The sequence below is a fragment of the Muscardinus avellanarius genome (assembly GCF_963383645.1).
Source record: "Muscardinus avellanarius genome assembly, chromosome: 6".
NCBI lineage: Eukaryota > Metazoa > Chordata > Mammalia > Rodentia > Gliridae > Muscardinus > Muscardinus avellanarius.
This window is the reverse complement of record NC_137791.1, coordinates 83,099,403-83,123,701: the sequence shown is the minus strand read 5'-3', so window position 1 is coordinate 83,123,701 and position 24,299 is coordinate 83,099,403. Positions and strand designations below refer to the sequence as shown.

Below are 24,299 nucleotides of genomic sequence, written 5' to 3'. Positions count from 1 at the left end.
CAAGTGCCAGATTCTCTGTCTTCTGGTATTTTCCTGCTTCAAGATCCTCTCTTAAAGTAACAGTTCAGGGTTTCTCCAGCAAGCCCTTAGAACACTTTTTTTTTTACTCAGTATTTAGCCTGCTCCTGGGGTGATTTCCAATTCTCCCATCCATAGTTATACTAGAGATTCTAGCTTCTCTGTAAAAAGGAGATATAGTGTCAGGAAACCAACTGTTTATTTTCTTTTGTTGGCTGCACTAAAGTTACTGTCCAAAGTTTTTTTTTTTTATTGCAACCAGTCTTAGCTAAAATGTAAACTAAAGAGCTGTCCAGACTGTCATAAAAATAAGACCTCTGTGAGATGTGATTAAACACAACATGCATTGCTTTTAAAGTTCTGCAGCCAGAGTTGACCTTGGTCATCTAAAAGTTGGCTGTTATCCCAGTTAAACTCCAAATGTTACAACACAAATACTGGCATTTAGAAGAAATATTATATTTTTTATAATAGTTTAGGCTAAAGTTAAGAAAATAAAAAGCAAGTTGTATTAATTTAATTTTAATTACCAATTACACAAAAGAGCTTTACCTCTCAATCTTTATATTTTAAAGGACTATGTCCTTGTGTATTTTATCTTTATAAGCTGAGCTTTTGACATAAAAAAAAACTACTTTTAGAAGATATATGAAAAAGGCTAAAAACTCACCAAGGACATAAGTGGATAGTACATGTCCTAAACTTCAAAGCGGGAATGTACCATGTAACTCCTGACTTTACCGGCCAATTAACATGTTTTATCATAAATCCAATGCCAGAGACAAAAAAATTGGTGGACCTGCAGCTACATTTAGAAAAAGAAAACCTTTTTTGCCAAGCAGGATGAGAGAGGGGAGGTAACTAAAAACCTAAACCCATGTTGTAATCTCAAATTGTATAATTTGCAAGGCTTATTTTTATGAGTGAGGGAGGCAGGACACTGAACGGTTTCCTGCTCTGGGGCTGGAAGAAGCTTCTCAGTGGTTACCCCTGAAAAGGAGTTTGTTTAACTCTGTTTTTGTTGGGCTTTTTGAACAATGGAAAGACTAAGAGCTTACACAGCTTTAACACAGACAGATTACGCAACCTGAACAGAATGAGTGGATGGCGCTGTTCTTAAGTGCCCCCTGATGAAGAGAGGAGGGAAGGAACAAAGGAAAATTCAGAGTTGGGGAGGATGATGAGAGCTCTCACAGATCTGGACCTAGAAAAGAATTATAGACAAGATATTCCCAGGAAAAGAAATAACAATAAAACAGAATGTGAGTGAGTTGTCTGAGCCTGTTGTGGTGAATGAAGATTAAGATTAGCAAATTTGTGTGGAAGATGGTCAGCCATTGTCCAGAAGGTCTGTGGATATGGGCGAGGTGGAATGCAAGGCCCCTCGCAGCAATGCAACATATTGGTGAGTCAATTGATCAGGAATCCACAAAGTTGCTTGAGCATCCTGTGGAAAAACAAAGGCATGCCCTCGGCCAAAGGTTAATAAAATATCAGGTTTTGTTTCAGAAGAGAGCAGAGGTGCTTGCTCCCAGGTAGCCACTCTAGTGGTCAGACAAACTGCCTCATGAGTTGTATCTAAGGCCTCTTTAAAAAGATTTAATAGAGAAAAAGCTTTTACAGGGACCCTTTCCGGACCATGATTAGTATAATATAGTTTCATTTCTTTTTCTAACTCATTCCATGTTTCTAAGTTTCAAGTTACTTCTTCAGGAAACCAAGGGAAACATTCTTGTAGAATGGAGAGAAAGTGCCTAAGTTGCTTAGTAGAAATTGAGATACCTCTTTTCTTTAACATATGCTTAGCAATATCGTATGCGATATCAATGAAGAAACCTCTTTGTTTTGATTCAGTATGTCCCATCTTTAACGTAATTGCCCTTCTTTACCTGCTTTACGAAGAGAGGGGGTCTGCAGCACCTTTGAGCAATCTACCTGACTCCCTGAAAATGAGGGTTGATTACTCACAAATCGTACCCCGCGGTAGGCGCCACTATATGATTACGGCCCTAGCAAGAGTGGAGGTTCGTGTGTTGGTGAGAAGAGAGTCAAGGTCGAATCAGAGAAGATCCATCACATGAGACCAGGTTCAATCTTCTCCATTTTAATTCAGGATTTGTTATAATTTTTACATTTTCTTTTTTGGCAGAAAAGCAAAGGCATAGCCATGCGAGCAGGAACTCCAAGGACAGGCAAAGTTTTTTTTACAGACTTCAGGGCAGGGTGCCAGACATTTAAATAATCATAGAAAGTATGCTTTTTCTCACTTCGCAAGGCCAACTTGAACTTAATCTTATACATTGGCCCAAACTAAGGTCAGTTTGAACTTATCTTTGGCCCAAACTTTATCCTTGGGAAAATAAATTTCTGCTGCCTGAATCTCTCACAAGCTGCTGCCCATCAATTTTAGTTATAATGCTTATGCATAAAATTCCAATTATACATATTGATGGAAATAATCCTAAAATAATTTTTTGAAGAAGGAAATTCTAGACATACATCATGGGAGATCTACGCCTTTGTGAGTCCGCTGATCGAGCTTTCTCAAGATCTGCATGAGATGCTGTAGCAGGTTTATAATTTCAGCCTCACAATAATCCTGTTTTTTTTCCTGGAGGTTGCTAGAAACTATAGTGCCAGCAGCTGCCAGCTCTTCTGGCACAGTGTGATGCAGATGGGACTGCACTGGTCTCCAATGTCCATTTCTCAGAAGTTTTACTTCTGTGAATTGCCTGCCTATATCTTTCATTTGTATACATGTAATATTAGTCTCTGTATTTTGGGTTGGTAATTTATAGCACTCTTCACTGTACAAAATATTGTTTTTATACAACAGTTTTGATAAAAGTTGATTTTGGTTTATGTACATGCTATTATAATATTAATCACTATGAATTTTATTATTTTTTAAAATATGTGTCAGTTATAAGGTAAAGTGCATAAATTCTGTTGTGAACTCTCTTACAATTTCTAGAAGCAATTAAATTAAGTTTTAATTTAGAAGTTCTTGTTTGATTTACATATTTCCCATAAAATATACATAATTTTTGGATTATTTAAATTTTTACTGATTATGGTCAGTCACAGTGGGCTTAACGTTACTAAGAAAAGGGAATAAAACTAAACATGTTGAGACTATCTTCTATCCTGTGATCATCCTGTCTCAGCTTCCCACATACTGGTATTACGTGCATGTGTCATCCCAGCAGATTCTTAGCCATGCTTTTAAAAATTATATCTTATAATAATAATTTTCAGCTGTCTACCAAGAAACATATTGAACTTACAACATATCTCTGAGGTAGCTAAGTGACACTGTGTCGTGTGTGTGTGTGTGTGTGTGTGTGTGTGCGTGTGTGTTGTTAGGGATTGGACTCAGAAGTGTCTACCACTCAGCTAAATCCCAGACCTTTTTTCATTTTTGTTATTACACTAAATTTTGAGACAAGGTCTTTCTATGATTCTGAGTCTATCTTCTAATTTCCAATCTTCCTGGCTCAGCCTCTCCAATACAAGGATTTTAGGATAGCAACACTGTCCTGGCTTGACACTGTGCTTTTTTTTTTTTTTTTTTTTTTGAGAAAAGTAGATGTATATATGAGCATGTTCATTGGGACAAAATAAAATTTTAATAAATGACTTTACAATTTCCATATTATTGTAACTACAATTTAGACCTTTCACTTATTTACAAAGGCTTTAAATGATAATAACACTAACCAGATCATTTTTAAAGATTAATTGAAAAAAGAAGTAAAGTTGTGAAATAAAAGTCCTTCCTAAATAGTTCAGTACTATTGTAGGCAGCAGATAGGTAGATTATACTTCTCATTCTACATATATTGCACTGGAGGATAACACTAGAAGGAAGTAACACACATCTTTTCAAGTGATTTATGCAAGAAGTGATGCTCAAGCCACTGTGCAGTGGGAGACAAGCAGCATGGTTTGTTTTTCAAAACCAAATGAAAAGTGTGTGTTGTTCCACAATTCTACCCATAAAATATTTTCCTCAAAAAAAGTTTAAACTACAAAAATGTGTACCCAAATGATGCTAAAACATACCAAATATTTGCAAGATTATACTGAAACGATGAGTAGATTTGTTTCATGTTTTGATGTTCATAAATAACTTGGAAACCACAGCTAAATTCAATATATTGTTATAGTAAAACTTGTAAATGACAGCAGCAATTTAAAATAGATGATCATATCATTTTATTACTTGTATTTTCCCCATTTTTCATAGGAGGAATCTGTAATCAAAGCTATTTTTTCTGGAGTATATTGGAGAAAGCCCAGGGATCAGGACTCCATCTTCAGGCCTACATACAACTACTCCCCTTTTTTCTTCTTTCCTGTTTTAAACATCTTCTGGCAACCAAACAGACAACACTTGGTGATGATTAACATCACAGTTGCCACACAGGCCAGCAGGAACCCAATCACGTCTAAGGAGTAGTACTGGTACCAGGTGAGGTCATGGGCTGCAACCCGCAGATGCTTGGCTCCTTTGTGGCGCATGACAAATTCGACCCAGAATACAGCTCTGTCCAGGGGCTTCACGGGCTGGTCATGGTGAATTCTTGACAACCTCATGGCATTCTCTTTATACCTGAAGGAAAAACAAAGCAACCAACATTTAAGGCCAGTTAAATGATCAAGTCTAAGAAAGGTTTTAGAAAAGTGTGATAAAGCTGAGTAAAAATTAGTGTCATAGAAGGCTGATTATGGTGGCTTCTGTCCAAGCTATTTGGAGGGTCTGTGTCTCAGATCTTGGCAATCTGAGCAAGAGAATTGTATTTTCCAGTCCAACATGAGTAACTTACTGAGACCTTGTTTCAAAAAGTAATTGAAAAGGCTGGGGATGAAAGTACTGTGTTTTTTGGTGAGATCAGATTTTACGTTAAATTTTCTAATGGACAGATACTTTCCAAAGTGAGAATGGAAAGTCATATGAGAAATTAAATCTTATGCAACAGAAAATATGGACACCAGCCCTTCTAAGCACTATAAATGCAATCAATGAAATTTAAAAACTGTCATTCTGATGTTTTTGAAAAAGAACTGTGTCATGGTGGGTGAAACGCCTCCTAATCATGCTCTTCATTTCTACTCTTATCTTCTACTCCCTACTTTCTAATTTCTAACTTGTAGCCACATCAGAGTCTTATAGCACCCTAATAAAAATTCCCCTCATTATATTTTTATTTATTTTTATTTAGATACTGGTGATTGAACACAGACACATTTATCTCTGAGCTACACCATACTGCTTTTTTCCTCTATTTTGTGAAAGAGGATCTCACTAAGTACCGAGCATCATGCTAAATTGCTCTTGCTTGCTTACTATCTCTGATCTTCCTTCTTAGTCAGTAATGTACTAGGTGTTTAGGCATGCACAGCCACACCTAGGCCCATTATATTTAGAATAACCTCCAGCCATGTTCTTGGGAATAGTGGACCACAAAATGTTCCACACTGAAAAGGTTTTCTGCCTTTCTTTGCTATTTGTACATTCTGTTCCAGGTGCATTAGTTTTCCAGTTTTCCCTGAAGCCATCAGACATGTTCTCACCTTATCACCTTAAACTATATTCTGTCTCCTCCTTTCCTTGGTCATAGACCATAAAATTGAGAAATTGCCTAATATTGAGCAAATTATGAATTGACATTAGGAAATATTCATCTCTGTTTTATATTAGTAGACGTAAAATAGCTTCTTTGATTTTGGCTTAAAACAACTTTTCTTACCTTTCTTACTTAGAGACCTCCTATGTAATTAAATTAAGCCTAACAAAAAAAGGTTATATAGTGAGTTTTAAAATTCCAGTCTATTAATGTTCTTTTAATTAGTCTATTAATAATGTAGATAATCAATTTGTGTGTGTATATTTGTATCATTTTGAAACTCATTAAGATGTATAGTTATGATTAATAAAAGAATAAAAAGAATACTAAATAGTAATTCATGAGCTACTGACATTTTATATTTTAGTTCTTTATCACAAGAAAACAATTATTACTCAAATGACAACACATGACTAAGTCTCTTATTGCCAAGATCCACATTTTCAATCATTCAGTTCTTGACTTGGCTGTCCTTTCTTTTCCTTTCCTTTCTTTTCCTTTATTTCCTTTATTGCTGCACACCTTTATAATTTCCACATTAGCATCTGTTCACAAGCTACAAATAAATTATTTCTACTTGAAAAAATAATTAATATATATTGATATATTCACCTTTAATTTTATTATCTTATTCTATATGTTCTTATTCATTTTCCAACATGATTTATATTCTTCATATATATTCACCTGATTTTAAGGTATTCTTGCTGTTCACTTTTGCTTCAACTTTCTTTTTGATAATATTGATAAAATATTTATTTAGTAAAAATAATGTACTAGTCATAACCACTGCTGGTTTCATTGCAGAAAATTAAGTACTGCATATAATACATTTTTCCAATGCAGTATGAGAAAATTTGATTGTTTAAAACACATTTTATGAGACTCAACAGCCCACCAGGCTCCAGAGAGGAGTGGCGGACAGCAAGCCGAGGTGAGCTGCTGCGGATCAGCCGGCGGAATTTGGCAGATTTCTCTGCGCAGGGATCATCTAAAGCTCCCAGAAGCTTGGCTCAGCACACCCTGCAGGGACTCAGAGCAGAGCTCAAAAACAGAAAAGAAATAAGGCCGAGGGCGTGGCAGCAGTACCATATTGCCACCGGTGGCAGCAGCAGCGAATTCACTGATTCCACTACAGCTCCATCTGCACACTCAACAACAGTGAGTCAAATTGTGGCCCCTAGAGGAAAAATCCCAGTACTGTACTCCCAGGGACTTGACCCAGTGGGGGAGTGGCAGTGGCAGAGATTTCACATCATAGGAGAATGCCCAACCTGGCACCCCCCATGAACTAAATCAGCCTCGATTGACTCCCAGGGTCTGAGACTCTGCGATACAACCCAGTAAAGAAGTTGTGGGGACCAAGATACCACAGACTTGAGATCCAGAGCACCTTAAGTGAAGTTGTAGTGACCCAAGGAAAGAACCCAGAGAAGGCACAAACTTCCGAAATCATGGGAAAGAGGAATAACAATGGAGCAATGAATGCCCACAACCCCACAACATCAGAACCTGATAAAACAGAAATTCAGAGATTTCTAGATGATCAAATCAGGAAAATAACTGTAGAAATAATAGAGGTGTTTTGAAAAGAATTCAGAGAGAGCCAAAAAGAGATAAAGGATGCAATTAATGAAGTAAAGGCCTCAATTCAAAGCACAAACAACTAATTAGACCACATGGAGAACAGAATCTCGCTCTTAGAAGATGATCATTCAAAAAATGAATGCATAGTTTCTAAATTAGAAAAAAAAATCCGACAGCAGGAATCTGACATTGAAGAAATACGGGCCCATTTTAAGAGAGCTAACCTAAGAATAATTGGAATAGAGGAGGGAAAAGAAGGTGAAACCAAAGGGATCAACAATATCTTCAAGGAAGTAATAGCAGAAAAATTTCCAAACACAGAGCAAGAGGTCGATACACAGGTCCAGGAAACTTATAGACAGGATCGGAGAAGAGGATCCCCATGCCACATAATTGTCAAAACGACCAATGTGGAAGCCAAGCAGAGAATCTTAAAGGCAACAAAAACAAAGGGCCAAGTGACATTCAGAGGCAAACCAATTAGAATCACCCCAGACTTCCCAAATCAAGTCATGAGAGCCAGAAGAGCTTGGAGTAACATATTCCAAACTCTGAAAGAAAACAACTTCCAACCAAAAATTTCCTACCCAGCAAAACTTTCTATCAAATTAGATGGGGAAATAAGAAGCTTCCATGACAAACAGAAACTGAAGGAATTTATGTCTTCAAAACCAGCACTAGAGAAAATACTCAAAGAGATTAACTACAAAGAAGAAATAGGTAACACACACCAGAACCAGAGAAACAAGATTTTCCATCCAACAGACAACTAAGATTGGTTATCTGTGGAGATTCATTATTTATGTTAGTCTTTTACCTATCTCTAAATTGTATTGTTTGCTATTATTGTTGCTAATTTTTAGGATTTCTAGTTGGAATATTAATATACCTTCAGATATAGATTTGGAAATATTTTATCCCATTATATCAGTAACTTTTAACTCTGTTTACATAGTCTTTGGATATACAATATTTTTTTTTATTTTTTAGGGAGTTTATTTACCCTTTTGTTGCCTGTGCCATTGAAATCATATCCAAGAAATCACTGCCAATTTCAGTGTTGTGAGGTTTTATGACCCAGATTTTCTTCTAAAAGTTTATATTATTAAGATTTATATTTAGGTCTTTTATCTATATTTAGTTATTTTATTCTTTTTTATGTAATTATTATTTTTCAACAATATTTAGTTAAAAGATAAGTATTTCTTCCACCAAATGTTCATGGAAACCTTGTCAAAAATAACTTGACAATATATGGAAGAATTTATCTCTAGGCTTTTATTTAACTCCAGTGGTTTATATATCTGCCTTTAGAACAGTACTACACTGTTTCAATTATTGTAGCTTTATATGGTTTGAAATCAGAAAATATATATCTTTTAGCTTTGTTCTTCTTTGAGATTGTTTTAGGTATCTAGAGTCCATATTCCAAATCAGAATAGTTTTTTTTCTGAAAAATAAATAAATAAATGTATGATAGTTTCACCTAAAAAAAAAGAAAAAAATATTCTCTGGTAAAGTGGGACTCCAGATATTAGAGGGGAAATACTAGCTAAGTTTGAATGGAAAGATAGGAGAGAAGGAAGGTTGATCCTGATTAATGAGGGTCTACACCTGAACATGTGTAAAATTATGAATAAGACATGGTTAACCTGGACAACCATTGGTGGGAGGGGGGAAGGGAAAATGGGGGCAGGGGGGAGAGGGCACCAAATATAGTTTAAATGTATACTATTTATGTTCAATAAAAAAATTGTTAAAAGAAAAAAATAAAAAAATAAAGCAAAAAGAAATATTGAAATGTTATCTTTAAGTCATCAAAAGCTTGGTATCAGACAAATGAATCTGTTATGTGAGATTATCATCATTAATATTGGATAAATTGCTATAAAACTAGACATCAACCACTAAGCCAAGCATGGGAAGGAGGGATGGGGAGGGAACAGGGTGGGGATTGGGTAGGGGCTAACTGGGGGATGTGTGCATGTATGTCTACAAAAGTATTTTCTTTATATCATTATGATGTATTAATACAGTGTACAAAAAAAAGAAAAAAACCACATTTTATGAAAATTAGAAATGTTTTTGCTTTAAAGTGTACCATCAAGAAAGAGATGAATCCATGTAATCAGAATGGAAAAAATGTTTGTAAATTGAATGTCTCATGATAGTCTTACCTCCAAAATAAATAAAGAATTCTTACAATGCAATAATAAGAAGACAAAGAATTAAGAAAAGGTTTAAAGATTGGGACAGTTATATCTCCAAAGAATTATATTTATATCTAATAAACATGTGAACTACTGTTATCATTGTAATGAATGAGTGAAATATCAATCAAGAACACAAAGAAATACCCCATCACAAAAAGAGAGCTGAGAGAGAGTTAGCAATGATGTGGAGACAGTGGAACCCACTGACATTGCAGGTGGAAATGCAAAATGCTGCCACTTTTTTGGAAATAGATTGAAATTTACTCCACATGGGAGTCCCATTTGAGGCAGTAATTTCACTCCTTGGCAACACACAAAAAAATAGAAAAACATATGTTCAAACCCAACATATATATCCATGTTCATAAGAGTCAAAATTGATAGACCCCTAATGTCCATGATGTAAATAAAATGTGACATATTCATTCATGACAGTGAATATTATTGAGCAGGAAGCTGAAATCTAATATCAAAATATGTTTAAACATGAACAACATTAAAAACCATCATGCCAAGTAAATGAATCCAGGGTAAAACTGACTGAATATTGTATCTATGGTTCTATTTGAGTAAAATGTGCTGAAGATGCTAAACTATAGAGACTGAGAATAGAGGAGTCCATGCCCTGATATGTATCAACATCTTTGGCAAAAATTTATGCTTTAGCAGAACAGAAATATTTTTAGATATCAGTATAGTCAAATTTTTATAAGTTTCCAAAAGCAGTAGCAACAAAATAAAAAGAAATAGACAAGTGGAATTATGCGAAACTGAGAACCTTCTGCACAGAAAATTTAAGAATCATCAGAATAAAGAAAAATCATATAAAATTTAGAAAAATATTAGAATACATGGAGAACTCTTATAGTTTACCAGCAATAAAACAAACCACCGTTTAAAATGGGTAAATTACCTGAATTAACACTTTCTCAAATAAGATATAGGAATGGGCAACAAGTAAATGACAAGATGCTAAACACTGTTGATCAGCAGAGAAATGTAAGGTGAAACATAATGAGAGACAGGTGTGGCGGCACATGCCTGCAATCTCAGTATTTGGTAAGCTGAGACAGGACAATTTTATATTCAAGGCTAGCCTGAGAAACTTAATGAGACCCTGTGGCAAAATAAGTAAAAAGAGCTGGATTGCATCTCAGGAACAGAATCCTCTTGGGTGAAATCCTAGTGTCTCTCCCCCCTCCCAAAATAAAAAACTACCCAAAATGAACAACAACAACAACAAAACAACAAAAAACAACAAATGCTGTTGAAATAGTAGAGAAAGTGGAACTCTTATGAAATATTGGCAAGTTTGTAAACTTTAAGTTACTAAAGAAAAAAATCAGATATTCCTAAAAAATCTTAAAATAGTTCTACCATGAGATTCAGTTTTCTCTCTACTGGAAATATATACTGGATATGTATACTGGGCATATATTCTATGAAGTCAATATGTCAGCAAGCTATCTTCACTTCCACATTAATTTCAGCACTTATTAAGAATAGACAAGAAAGAAAATCAACCAAGGCATCCATTGTTGAATGATGGATAAACAGAATGTTATCAATATAGACAGTGGGATATTATTCAGCATAAAAATGAATGACATACTGTTATTCCCAGTAACAAGATTGGAAGTAGAGGACATTACAATAAATCCTGTCAACTAGTCACCAAAAGAAAAGTACCACATATTCACATTCATATTTTTAACTTACGGAAGTGGTTTTCATAAGGGTAGAATGTAGATTAGTGGTTATCAATGGCTAGAAATAACGGGTGCCAAATGGCACTTAGATACAAGCAGTAAGTACCATTTTTTTTTCCAGGACTGAGGATTGAACAACCCAGGGGCTTCCTACCTCCAAGTTAACTCCCAGCCCGATTTTTTATTTATTTTGAAACAGGGTTTCACTAAGTAGCTGAGGCTGGCTGCAAACCTGCAATCCTTCTGTCTCGGCCTCCCAAGTACTAGAATTACAAGTGTGAGCCACCACACATGGCTTATATTCCTTATAAAATCATAAAAGATAGGAGCTTGAAGATTTTCATAAGAAAAATTTTATGAATATAAAAGGAGGCAGAAATGATAATTATCCTGAGTTGGACATCACATACTATATAAATTTATCAAATTATCCAACTATGCCCAGTAAATATGTACAATTAAAATGCTCTACTTCTTTTATTAAGTCTTATTAATATATAAATGTAACATGTATTTTCATGTATATGTCATGTTATATATATCATATGTGTATATGTATATATATATATATATATATATATATATATATATATAATTATAAAAAGGACTCTATATATCTCATATTATCTTTTGGGTATAGTGAAGCATCTGAATTAATTAATACATTAAATAAGTCATTGAAAATTTATAATTTTTTTTTCAAAATGGTGACTGAGGAACACAGCACTTCTCAGTAGCTGAAGCAAATAAAGTTCAAATACTTAGAAAGCAGTGTCTTAATCAACAAAATAAATACATACCAGGAACCAAAACAGATCCAGGTACCTCGGCAGAACCCTGAACTTGTAGAAGAAGAAGAAGAACAAAGATCGGACACCGGACCTGCTGCAGATACTATCGGAATGCCCGGCGGCGGCGGCGGCGGCGGCGGCGGCGGGCTGCTTGCGAGTGGCGGCGGGCTGCTTGCGCGACTGCTTGCGCGGCTGCCTGCCTGAAATTACTGTGGCAAGATAATTCGGGAATGAAAACGCACCCAGGAACTCATCTTAAGCAGCGAGCAGCATACACATCAGAATTCTGTGTGCTCACCAGCGACTGGATCACAACACAGAGTCTCCAACAGAAGCCTGAACCAAGGAAGTCAGGTACCTGAGCGCGCCCAGAGAAAGTGCGGGTCCTAGTGTGCGCCACAGTTCCAAACCCCAGCACTGGCCCAAGCCTCAGAACACAGCACTCTCCTTGTGCACCTTGTCTGCACACCGGTCCCCTGCTAGCAGTCAGTGCCTGCGCCACTGCCACCCCTAAATTGGAGCCTGCCTGTGTGTCTAGCCCCTGCCACCTTGCCAGAGCCTGCCTTCCAGGCTGCGAAAGCCCTGTGTGCCCTGGAAATCCCCTTGGGGCTCCCCCAGCTTTTACGTCCTGCGGGAGGCAGAGACCATTGCTGGACACCGCTCACTGCCTGTGCACCTGGACCCGTGAGCACCTATCCTGCACCCCTGGCCCACCGCTGGGTGTTCCCACCCGCCTGGTAGCCAGATGCTTAGTTCTAAGCGAGAACACAGCTCAATACACCTTGGAAGAGCATACCAGCAGCAATAGGCAGCTGTACCCACTCACACCTGGGTCCAGTAATAGCATCACACCCAGCCTGCACTCTCGGAATAGGTAGAGCTTTGGCAGTAAGTGTGGGCATCCAGGAACCGGCATCCCTTTGCCCAGGGTACACCTTGGGACCACACCGGCTAGCCCAGCTGGAATTTCCAGAGACTCAGGAAAATCCATCGGGCCACAATATCTGCACAGGACCTCAGGGGGAGGTTCCAATAATACTTTGGTCATCCTCCACCCCTACTGTAGGAAAGCACAGGCAGGAGTCTAGGGTGGTGAGTGCAGAGGGGCTGACTACAGGTTGGAATTTCATAGAACCTGTGAATTGTACAGAATCAAATAACTTTGAACCCAGACATCCGGACACATAAACCTAAAGCAGTTAAAGGAGAGAAAGGTATCCAAACACCCAGAGTGACCTAAGAAGATAAAAATAGAGTACAAAGAAAACTAAGAGACATTGGATTATATTCTGAAAGCTACCAAAGCAATCAGATATGCACATAATATATGGACCTGACCCTATATGCGTAAATAAGTAGGACTGTTTGTTTTACTTTTAATGTGGATGTTCTGTTTTATTTTGCTTTTACAGTCCTTTTGTTTTGGTATGGATATTGCTGTTTTATGTTTTTTTTCTTAACCCAAACTTCTTTTACTTTAACTTGTTTTTTATATATTTATATTGGATAGTTTACCTTATTTTCTGATATCACACAGCAGATAGTTCCTTTTATTTTACTCTTGTTCTTTTTTCCTCTTTCTTCCTCTTTCCCTCCTTTTTTTTGTTCGCCTCCTTTGATTGGGTTTTCCTTTCATTTTCTTGAATTACACAATAGTCTTGGTATCTTGTGTGGATTTTTTTTTTTATGTTTTTCTGCTCCTTCCATCACCCCTATTTACAAACCTTCCCACACTAACCTACATACGTTTTTCCCCAAAAACTTTTCCCCATAATATACCTCCTGGTTTAATACTCAAAGTATTTCTTATATCCATAATTACTCTACTAACAACAAGAGTCCTACTAGTTAACTCTCTCTCATTCCTAGCAAGATATAACCTTATCATACTTAAAGTCTTTCTCAACCTAAACATATCCTCTACCTAATCCAACTCCTTTACCAATCACCCCAGCTCCTCCCACATCACCCACCCTCAACACTGGAAAGGCTCTGCTGACTTGCCAATACCCCTAATTTCCTAATATTAAGATTAGACTAAGCCTAATACTCACGAACGATGGGTAGAAATCAGAAAAACAGGACAGAGAACGCTATAAATATGAGAACCAGGAATTATGAAGAGACAGCAGAAATCACGAATACTGACCTACTAGAAATGCAAGAAGGGGAGTTCAGAATCTTGATTTTCAATATGATGAAAGGATTTAAAACAAGTATAGAGGAGGTTAAAGGTAGATTAGAAACACTAAAAAAGAATCAGAAAGAGGTCTGGAATGAAATGAAAGAGGCAATAAGTGAAATGAAGACATCAATAGAAAGAAATTCTGGAAGATTAGATGAAATAGAAAACAGAATATCAATATTAGAAGACAGTACATCTCAAGCCGAAAACACAGCGATATAAAGAAATCTTTACAGCAACAAAACCTAAACATCCAGCAATTATGGGATAATATGAAGCGTCCTAATTTACGGATAATAGGCATTGAGGAAGGGATAGAGGTACAGACCAAGGGCATCTGTAATATCTTCAAGGAAATAATCTCAGAGAATTTTCCAAATATGGAAAGAGACTTGGACCTTCAAGTCCAGGAGGCATACAGAACTCCACTGAGACAGGACCAAAAAAAAACCACTCCACGCCACATAATAACCAAAATGACCAATATAGACGCTAAGGAAGGAATCTTAAAAGCAGTGAGAACAAAAGGACGAGTAACATATAGAGGCAAAACAATAAGAATTACCCCAGACTATACAACCCAGATCAGGAATGCTAGGAGAGACTGGTACGACGTGATTCAGACCCTGGAAGAAAATAACTTCCAACCCAAACTAATCTATCCAGCAAAACTACTATTCAAGATCAATGGTGAAACCAAAGTCTTTCAAGATAAACAGAATCTCAAAAAATTAATGAATTCAAAGCCAACACTAGAGAAAATTCTTAAAGAAATAAACCATAAGGAAGAAAAAAGAGCAGACTTCAGAATCAGAGAAGAGAGGAAGTTAATAAGTGGGCCATTTAAGTAAAGAAGAAAGATCACACCACCCAAGAGTAGACAGAACACAAAATGGCAGAAAACAAAAATCATATTTCAATAATATCTCTTAATGTCAAAGGACTTAACTCACCAATCAAAAGACATAGACTGGCAATGTGGATTAGGAAACATAATCCAAATATATGCTGTCTGCAAGAAACTCACCTCACAGCCAAAGACATTCACAGGCTGAATGTGAAAGGATGGAAAAAGATATACCATGCCACCAGTGACCAAAAAAGAGAAGGGGTAGCAACCTTGATATCCAACAAAACAGACTTTAAACTAAAACACATCAAAAGAGACAAATCAGGACACTTCCTTTTATTAAAAGGAACAATACACCAAGAAGATATAATGATAGTTAATATTTATTCCCCAAATATGGGTGCAAACACATTTGTAAAACAAACCCTTCTGGACATAAGATCCCAAGTAGACCCAAATACAATAATTCTGGGAGACTTTAATACGCCACTCACACCACTGGATCGATCTTCAAGGCAAAAGATGAGTAAAGACACTATAGAACTAAAGGAAACCATAAACCAAATGGACCTAATAGACATTTTCAGATTATTTAAACCAGGAACTACAGAATACACTTTCTTCTCAGCAGCCCATGGAACCTTCTCCAAAATAGATCACATCCTGGGACACAAAGAAAATACCAGAAAATTCAAAAAATGTTATATAATTCCTTGCATCTTTTCAGACCACAACGGAATAAAAGTAGAAATCAACAACAGGAAACTCGAAAGAAAGTACTCAAATTCATGGAGAATGAATGATACACTATTGAATGACGAATGGGTAAGAGCAGAAATTAGGGAAGAAATAAAGAAATTTATGGAAACAAATGAAAACAGAGACACAACCTACCAAAATCTATGGGACACCATGAAGGCAGTACTAAGAGGAAAGTTTATTGCATTGAGTGCCCACATAAAAAGGACGGAGAACCACCAAGTAAAGAACCTAATGACACAACTCAAGGATCTAGAAATTCTGCAACAGTGTATTCCCAAAGCCAGCAGAAGGCAAGAAATCATCAAAATTAGAGCAGAAATAAATGAAATAGAGAACAAAAAAAAAATTCAAAGAATCAATAAAACAAAAAGTTGGTTCTTTGAAAAGATTAATAGAATTGATAAACCCCTGGCCAACCTAATCAAAAGAAAAAGAGAATCAATTCAAATTATGAAAATTAGAAGTGAAAAAGGAGATATCACCACAGATAGTGAAGAAATTCAAAAGATTATCAGAAACTATTTTAAAAATTTATACTCCAATAGACTTGAAAACCTGGAAGAAATTGATAGATTTCTAAGCACAGTTAACCTTCCTACACTCAGCCAAGAGGACATAGCAAGCCTAAACCAACCAATAACAATCAAAGAAATAGAAACATCAATAAAAATCCTTCCACCAAAGAAAAGCCCAGGCCCAGATGGGTTTCCAGCAGAATTCTACAAAACCTTCAGTGAACAACTAATACCAATACTACACAATATGTTCCGGGAAGTTGAAAGAGATGGAACTCTCCCAAATTCCTTCTATGAGGCCAGTATCACATTAATCCCCAATCCAAATAAAGACACCTCAAGAAAGGAAAACTACAGACCAATATCCTTAATGAACATAGATGCAAAAAATTTAAACAAAATATTAGCTATACGCATTCAAAACTATATCAAGAAAATAATACATCGTGACCAAGTCGGTTTCATCCCAGAAAAACAAGGCTGGTTCAACATAGGCAAATCAATACATGTTATTCACCACATAAATACATCATCATAGCAATAGATGCTGAAAAAGCATTCGACAAAATCCAACACTCATTTATGTTAAAAACACTGCAAAAATTGGGATAGAAGGAAAGTACTTCAACATCATTAAGGCAATATACTGCAAACCCAAAGCCAACATTATATTGAATGGGGAAAAACTGCAAGAATTTCTGCTACAGTCAGGAACAAGACAAGGATGCCCACTATCACCACTACTTTTCAATATAGTCCTTGAGACTCTTGCTGCAGCAATCAGATAAGAGAGAAAAATCAAAGGAATTCACATAGGAAGAGAGGAATTATAATTATCCTTATTTGCAGATGACATGATCCTTTATCTGGAAGACCCAAAGAACTCAACCAAAAGACTTCTGGAGCTGATTGACAAATTCAGAAAAGTCGCAGGTTACAAAATTAACCTAAAGAAATCAGTGGCTTTTCTTTATGCCAACAATGAATCCACAATGAAAGAAACAAAGAAAACAATTCCATTCACTATAACCACAAAACCAAAAAAATACCTAGGAATAAACCTAACCCAAGATGTAAAAGATCTCTACAACAAAAACTATAAAACATTAAAGAAAGAAATTGAAGAAGACCTTGGAAGATGGAAAGATCTCCCGTGCTCATGGATAGGCAGAATAAATATCATCAAAATGGCCATTCTGCCAAAACTGATCTATAGGTTCAATGCAATTCCCATTAAAATACCAGAGAAATTCTTCAGAGACCTAGAAAAATCAATCATGAACTTCATATGGAGAAAGAAAAGACCTAGAATAGCCAAAGCAATCCTCAATAATAAGAAACATGCAGGAGGCATTACAATCCCAGACTTCAAACTATACTATAGAGCAATAGTAGTAAAAACAGCATGGTACTGGCACAAAAACAGATATACTGACCAGTGGATTAGAATAGAAGATACAGAAACAAATCCACACACCTTTAGTCAATTAATCTTTGACAAAGGGGCAAAACACATACGCTGGAGAAAAGACAGCCTTTTCAACAAGTGGTGCTGGGAGAACTGGCTATCCATTTGTAAAAAGATGAATCTAAACCCCTATATCTCACCAAACACAGGAATCAACTCAAGATGGATCAAAGACTTAGAAATTAGACCTGAGACTGTGAAGTTAGTAGAGGAGAGCATAGGTTCAACACTACAACATATTGGCACAGGCAGTAACTTTCTCAACAAAACCTCCAAAGCTCAGGAAATTAAAGCAAGAATAAACAAGTGGGATAGCATCAAACTAAAAAAGTTTCTTCTCATCAAAGGAAACTATCAATAACCTAAAGAGGAAGCCTACAGAATGGGAAAGAATCTTTACCATCCGCCATTCTGATAGGGGGCTAATATCCAGAATATACAAAGAGCTCAAAAGACTCTACACTAGCAAAACAAACAACCCAATCAAGAAATGGGCTAATGAACTAAATAGACACTTCACAAAAGAAGAGATACAAAGGGCCAATGGATACATGAAAAGATGTTCTTCATCACTGGCCATCAGGGAGATGCAAATCAAAACTACACTGAGATTCCATCTAACCCCAGTCAGAGTGGCAAGCATAAAGAAATCAAACAACAACAAATGCTGGCGAGGATGTGAGGAAAGAGGAACTCTTTTACACTGTTGGTGGGAATGCAAACTAGTTCAACCACTATGGAGATCTGTGTGGAGATTCCTAAGAAAGATGGGAATAGATCCACCATATGATCCAGCTATACCACTCCTAGGTATCTTTCCAAAGGGGTTGAATTCAGAGAAATACAGCAACATATGCATACCTATGTTCATAGCAGCACAATTTGTAATGGCAAAAATATGGAACCAGCCCAGATCACCATCAACAGATGAATGGATAGCAAAACTGTGGGAAATACACACAATGGAATTCTATTCAGCCATAAAAAAGAACAAAATTATATCATTTGCAAGCAGATGGAAAGCCCTGGAGAACATTATGTTAAGTGAGATCAGCCAAGCACAGAAGGAGAAGATGCATATGTTTCCTCTAATATGCCCAAACTAGGAAACACAAAGGATACCAGTGAGACTCCAGATATTAGAGGGGAAATACTAGCTAAGTTTGAATGGAAAGATAGGAGAGGAGGAAGGCCGATCTTGATTAATGAGGGTCTACATCTGAACATGTGTAAAATTATGAATAAGACATGGTTAACCTGGACAACCATTGGTGGGAGGGGGGAAGGGAAAATGGGGACGGGGGGAAGAGGGCACCAAATATAGTTTAAATGTATACTATTTATGTTCAATAAAAAAATTGTTAAAAAAAAGAAAATTCATAATTTTATAAAACATGCAGTTATATGTTATATTATTAATGCATTCTAGAAATTTGTAATTAATAAATAAAATGTTTTAAAAATTAAAATATTATTTTAAATAGTATTTTATATTATCATAATTTAATATATTATTATTTAATATTAAATTTTATTAATTCTATAAATAAAACCTTTAAAATAAATATATCTAAATGAATATAATTGTTAATAAATTAACAATTAATAAAGACCAGAAATAATTAATATATTTAGTTATATCAAATACCTATATTATGTATTTGTAAACACTATATATTAGGTATATATAAGCATGTACCTAAAAATAAATGGAAATAAAAGAATATTAATAGTTTCAGAAATTTTATGCATGGTATTGAAATGTTTTATCATGTCTTCAACTGTGTTACCCTATTCATCTGTGAATTTTCTCATATTGGTAAAAATCTTTTCTTTAAAATTAGGTATTAGTAAATTGAACCTAGAGACATTCTACTTTGAGCTACACTGTCTGCTCTACATTAACTTTTATCTCATTAGATTTCTGAGAATGTCCTTATGTTGCTGAGGCTATCTTTGAATCTGTGATCCTTCATTCTCAGCCTTTCAAGTATTGTGATTATAGGTTTCAAAAACTAAACCTGGGAAAAATTTATCTTACTCACTTTTTATTAATAACCAGTAATTAAGTAAATGTATAGAGTTAATTTTCAGTTCTAAAATAAGTGGTTGAGTGTTAAACACATTTATAGATATTTAAATTACTTAAATTTTTCAAAGTTAGACAAAAATGGAAAAAAAAAATCTACTCTCATTGTCAAGAGACCCTAACTATATATACTGCTTAACTGAAAGAATAGTTGTACTCACGAAAGGTCATTAATAACTGTCTTCACTGCATTGAGCAAATCAGCACTTGACATTGTGAGAAAATCCACACGAACAGCTGCTCCCTTGGCCTTCATGTAAACAATATTATCAGGTTGATCTGCAAACAAAGGGATGCCCACGAGGGGAACCCCATGGTGAATTGCTTCATAGATGCCATTGGAGCCACCATGAGTTATAAAAGCTTTTGTTTTGGGATGACCTAGCATTGGAAAAAATAATAGAAAATATGCATTAAAATCAGGAGTAAAGAGACAAATTCACAAGATAAGGCACTGAAAAGAAATGGTTTTCTAGGTTAATTATTATAACCATAAAATTTCCTTATGATCTTATTTATTTATTTATTTATATTTTTGCTCCCAGGAATTGAACCCAGAGACATTCTAACTCCAAGCTATACCCCAACACTATTTTTTATTCTTTATTTTGAAGCAAGAACTTACTAAGTTACAGAGGGCCTCATTAAGTAGCCGAGGCTGGCTGAAAAACAAGGATCCTCCTGTCTCAACCTCCCAAGAACTGCAATTACAAGCTTGCAACAATATGCCTGTCTGTCTTGTAACTACTTTCACAGCTCAGTTGCTGAAGCAGCAAAGTCTACTGCAGAGACAAAGATTTCTACATGAATGAGGTGTATATACATGAAACTTGAAAGGAAAAATCTAGGTTGTCATGTGGACAAACAAAAAGAGGACATCTAGGTAGAAGATAGGGCATGTGAAAATGTAGAAGGGACATGTGTGAATATGTTTTGCTAAAGACATAGTGGAGTCCTATGTAGGGTATCCAAGGCAGCAGGGATTGGGGTGTCTGTGGTGTTGGAATCAGTGGTTTGGACAGTGTATATCTCACCATGAAATGAAATGGCGCTTCAAGGCTAAGACTGTCAATTTTTTTTTTTTTTGCCATATAAAATGCAAGTCTGTTGTAGTAAAGGAGAGAGTTTTGGTGGATTTTCAAAGAGCCTTGAGGAAGGTGAAAGGATAGGTATAAATTTGTAGAAATAGGAGAGGAAATCTAGGGAGAGATTAAAACTTCTCTGTCAGAGGTAATTACACCTGATATAAAGGTACTTGCATCCTGACTACAAAGACAGTTACTGTGTATAATAAAATGCCAACAGTTGTTATCTGTTCCTTTTGAGACTAGAAGTAATTTTTTAAAAAAATATATTTTTGGATTTTGCATAATACATTTTGATAAAATTATTTTCTATTGCATTATTTTATTTCTGATTGACTTTTATTCTTGTTTTCAAGATTTGTTCTCCAGAGGCTTACCAAGAAGGTCATTCTGGGGAATCCACTTGAATAGCTGAGTGTTGGACCCTAAGGTGTCTGGCTTCTTCCCATTAAATCTCCAAATGACCTGTTAGAGTGAAGCATACTTTTTATTATTTGTGTAGTTTTAAATTATATTATATCCAAATTTTAAACAGATTAAGACTAGATTAAGTACTAGAGAATATTATGCTGAGATTAAGCCATTCTTAGAAAGTGAAGGATCAAATATTTATTTTCATATGTGGGAGCTGGAGAGAAATTGGGAAAAAAAGGTCTTCAGATAGATGTAGAAAGAAACTAGTAGAACAAAGAAAAGTTTTCAGAAGGGAGGTTGAAAGGTGAAAAAAGAGACTTGGTGAAGGAAACAGTTCAAAACGTGCTAGGAACATATGCAAAGTTGTCAGTTCTAATCTCCATAACATACACAGGGAGGTGGATCAGCATGGTGGGATTAGCAGAAACACACCAAGTGCTTTGTACATGTATGTGCTGTCACTCTGAACCTCATGATTAAATACAATTCCAATGTACCAATAAAAATATACTAAGAAAAGAAATCTCACAGTTAAATTTTCATCACACAACAGATAAAGAAATGAGGACGGGAGATATAAACAATAAATAAGAACTAATATGGTGATGTAAATAGAGAACAGAGTTTATCTGTATGTTTATATATAATCATTGGTGAAAGAGAAACCTCAGGTTTTCCTGGTAGACTTTGTCCTATTAATTCCTCAAAAAGAAGATATAAGAGAAAAAGGAGAGAAAGATACTACCTCTAAGCTGGGCGTTGAGTATTAGAAAATGTGGCCCCACACAGGACAGAATCCATCTTTATCTTTATTTATTTATTTACTTATTTATTTATTTATTTATGTGGTACTGGGGTTTCTGGAAACCCTTCTACCTCCGGGCTATACTCCGAGATATATTTTTTAGTATATATTTATTTTTTAATTGAAAACAGGGTCTCTTAAGCCAGCAGGGGCTGGCTTGAACCTGCACGATCCTCCTGTCTCTGCCTCCCAAGTGGTGGATTACAAGCGTGCACTACCCCACCCAGCTGAAATATTGTTTTAATATTACCTTTACACTATACCTGTTAAATGTAAATCTTTATGAAAACAATGGCAATGCCAATGTAATAACAAATAAAAATACTTCATGTACTATTTTTTACCTGCCATATATATTTTTATGTTAAAAGTGATTTCTCAGATAAATTAGAAATCTTGACCTTTAAGTTTTCACAGAGAAATCCTGTAATCAGTCCATTTACAGAGTATGACAGATACGTATTTTTTTCACGACAAAACCATTATATCTAACCTTTTGTGGAATCTGTGCAAGAGCTGATGCAATCAAGTTGGCCCTTTCTTCTGTCATATTTCCAACCATGGACCCCAGGGAAAACACAACAATACCATTTTCTCCAGAGCTCTGGACAAAGTCTTCCATTTCCTGTGACAGAATGCTGGGGTTACAAATGTATACCACCACACCTGGCTAAAATATATGATAACTTTTTAAAGTTTGCTTTCCCAATTGTAGTATATTTTCTCAATAACATCTGTTTCTTCTAAATATAGAAAAATTTTACAAAATTTAGTAATTAAGAAAACAGGCCCTTTGTAACAACAAGAACTCATATAAAAAGGTTTAAGAAGATTGATTATTTTGATCATTGACTTGAATTTGAATCTTGTTTTCATAAGGTTATTTATGAATTCCTAATTATTATGATTAGGCTGCTCTGCATTTTTTTCTTGTTCTCCTTTCTGATTTATCCCACTCTGTCATTTCCCCTTGACATGAATGAACAAATCTTTTAACATCACAGTTTGACTACCCAAAACTATTATTACTCTCTCCTGTGTTTTTAGGATTGATAATACCATGAACAGCTTCAACAATTGATTTTTAAACTTTGAATAAGATCAGATATTACATTGTTATCAATAAGAAAGAAGATGAAGTGGAGCCCTTACAAGATTAGTTCAGTTGTGAATTGTGGGGTTTGAACATAGATACACATTCGTTATTTTGGTACTTTGGTTTCTATTCTTTGGGGTAGATACTAGAAATGATATTGCTAGATCAAATGGTAGGTTCATTCCCATTTTTCTGAGTATCCTTCCATACTGTTTTCCAAAGTGTTTTCACTAATTTGCAATTCCACCAATAATTTCCCTAATATGTGGAAGCTAGGGAGAAAAAGGGCCATAGGAGGAACTTTAGAGGAGGAAGGAGAATCATAGATGAGCAAATAACGTGACCTAAATGAGGTGGATGGTAGGAGGAAAAGTCCCTAATTTACATGATATACATTGACAAACATGTCAAAGTCAGTCACTAAGCCATACATGAGAAGGAGGGAGGTGGGAATTGGGTAAGGGCTAAATGAGTGATGCTTGCATGTATGCCTCTACCATCTTGTACTCCATTAAGATGCAAAACTACAATGCACAAATAATAATTTAAAAAAATCACAGGTCAGTAAAAAAGAAAATACTGTCTCAATATCATAAAGGCAGTGTATGATAAACTCAAAGCAAATGGCATACTGAATGGAAAAACTGAAAAGAATTTTCATTAAAATAAAAAAACAAGGCAAGGATGTCCATTGTAATTACTGCAATTCAACATAGTACAAGAAATTCTAGGTAGATTCACTCTAGACCCCTGGAGACCCTGGGTCCTGGGCAGGGGTTGCGCGGAGCATGCTGGAACCCCGGAACAGCTGGAGCCCAGGTCGCAGGACCTGGGCCCCAGCCCGGACCGCATGTAGCACACCAGACCCCTAGAGACCCTGGGTCCTGGGCAGGGGTGGCGCGGGGCACACCGGAACCCCAGAACACCCGGGGTGGACCGCGCATAGCACGCCAGACCCTTGGAGAAACCGGGCCCAGTATGACCCTGGGATCCGGGCAGGGGTCACATGGGGCACGACAGCCGGGGCCCAGCTTATGGGACTCTGGGCCCCAGGCCAGACCGCATGTAGCGCGCCAGACCCC

At 36.1% G+C, this 24,299-nt stretch overlaps 1 protein-coding gene across 10 annotated transcripts in view; it reads right to left on the bottom strand.

Annotated features, from left to right (window-relative positions):
* The window catches only part of LOC308264319 (UDP-glucuronosyltransferase 2A2-like), a gene marked incomplete at both ends in the record, with an annotated part of 115,354 nt that overhangs the window by 36,621 nt on the left and 54,434 nt on the right, over positions 1–24,299 (bottom strand). For 7 of the 10 annotated variants that reach the window (XM_080697491.1, XM_080697490.1, XM_080697501.1 and 4 more), the window contains 4 exons: positions 4,354–4,633; positions 19,979–20,198; positions 21,280–21,367; positions 22,615–22,746. The exons of the other annotated variants lie outside the window; for them this stretch is intronic. In XM_080697491.1, coding sequence (XP_080553617.1) covers positions 4,354–4,633; positions 19,979–20,198; positions 21,280–21,367; positions 22,615–22,746 — 720 coding nt within the window. Of the gene's footprint in view, positions 1–4,353; positions 4,634–19,978; positions 20,199–21,279; positions 21,368–22,614; positions 22,747–24,299 lie in introns of those variants that run through there. 10 annotated transcript variants of the gene reach the window in all.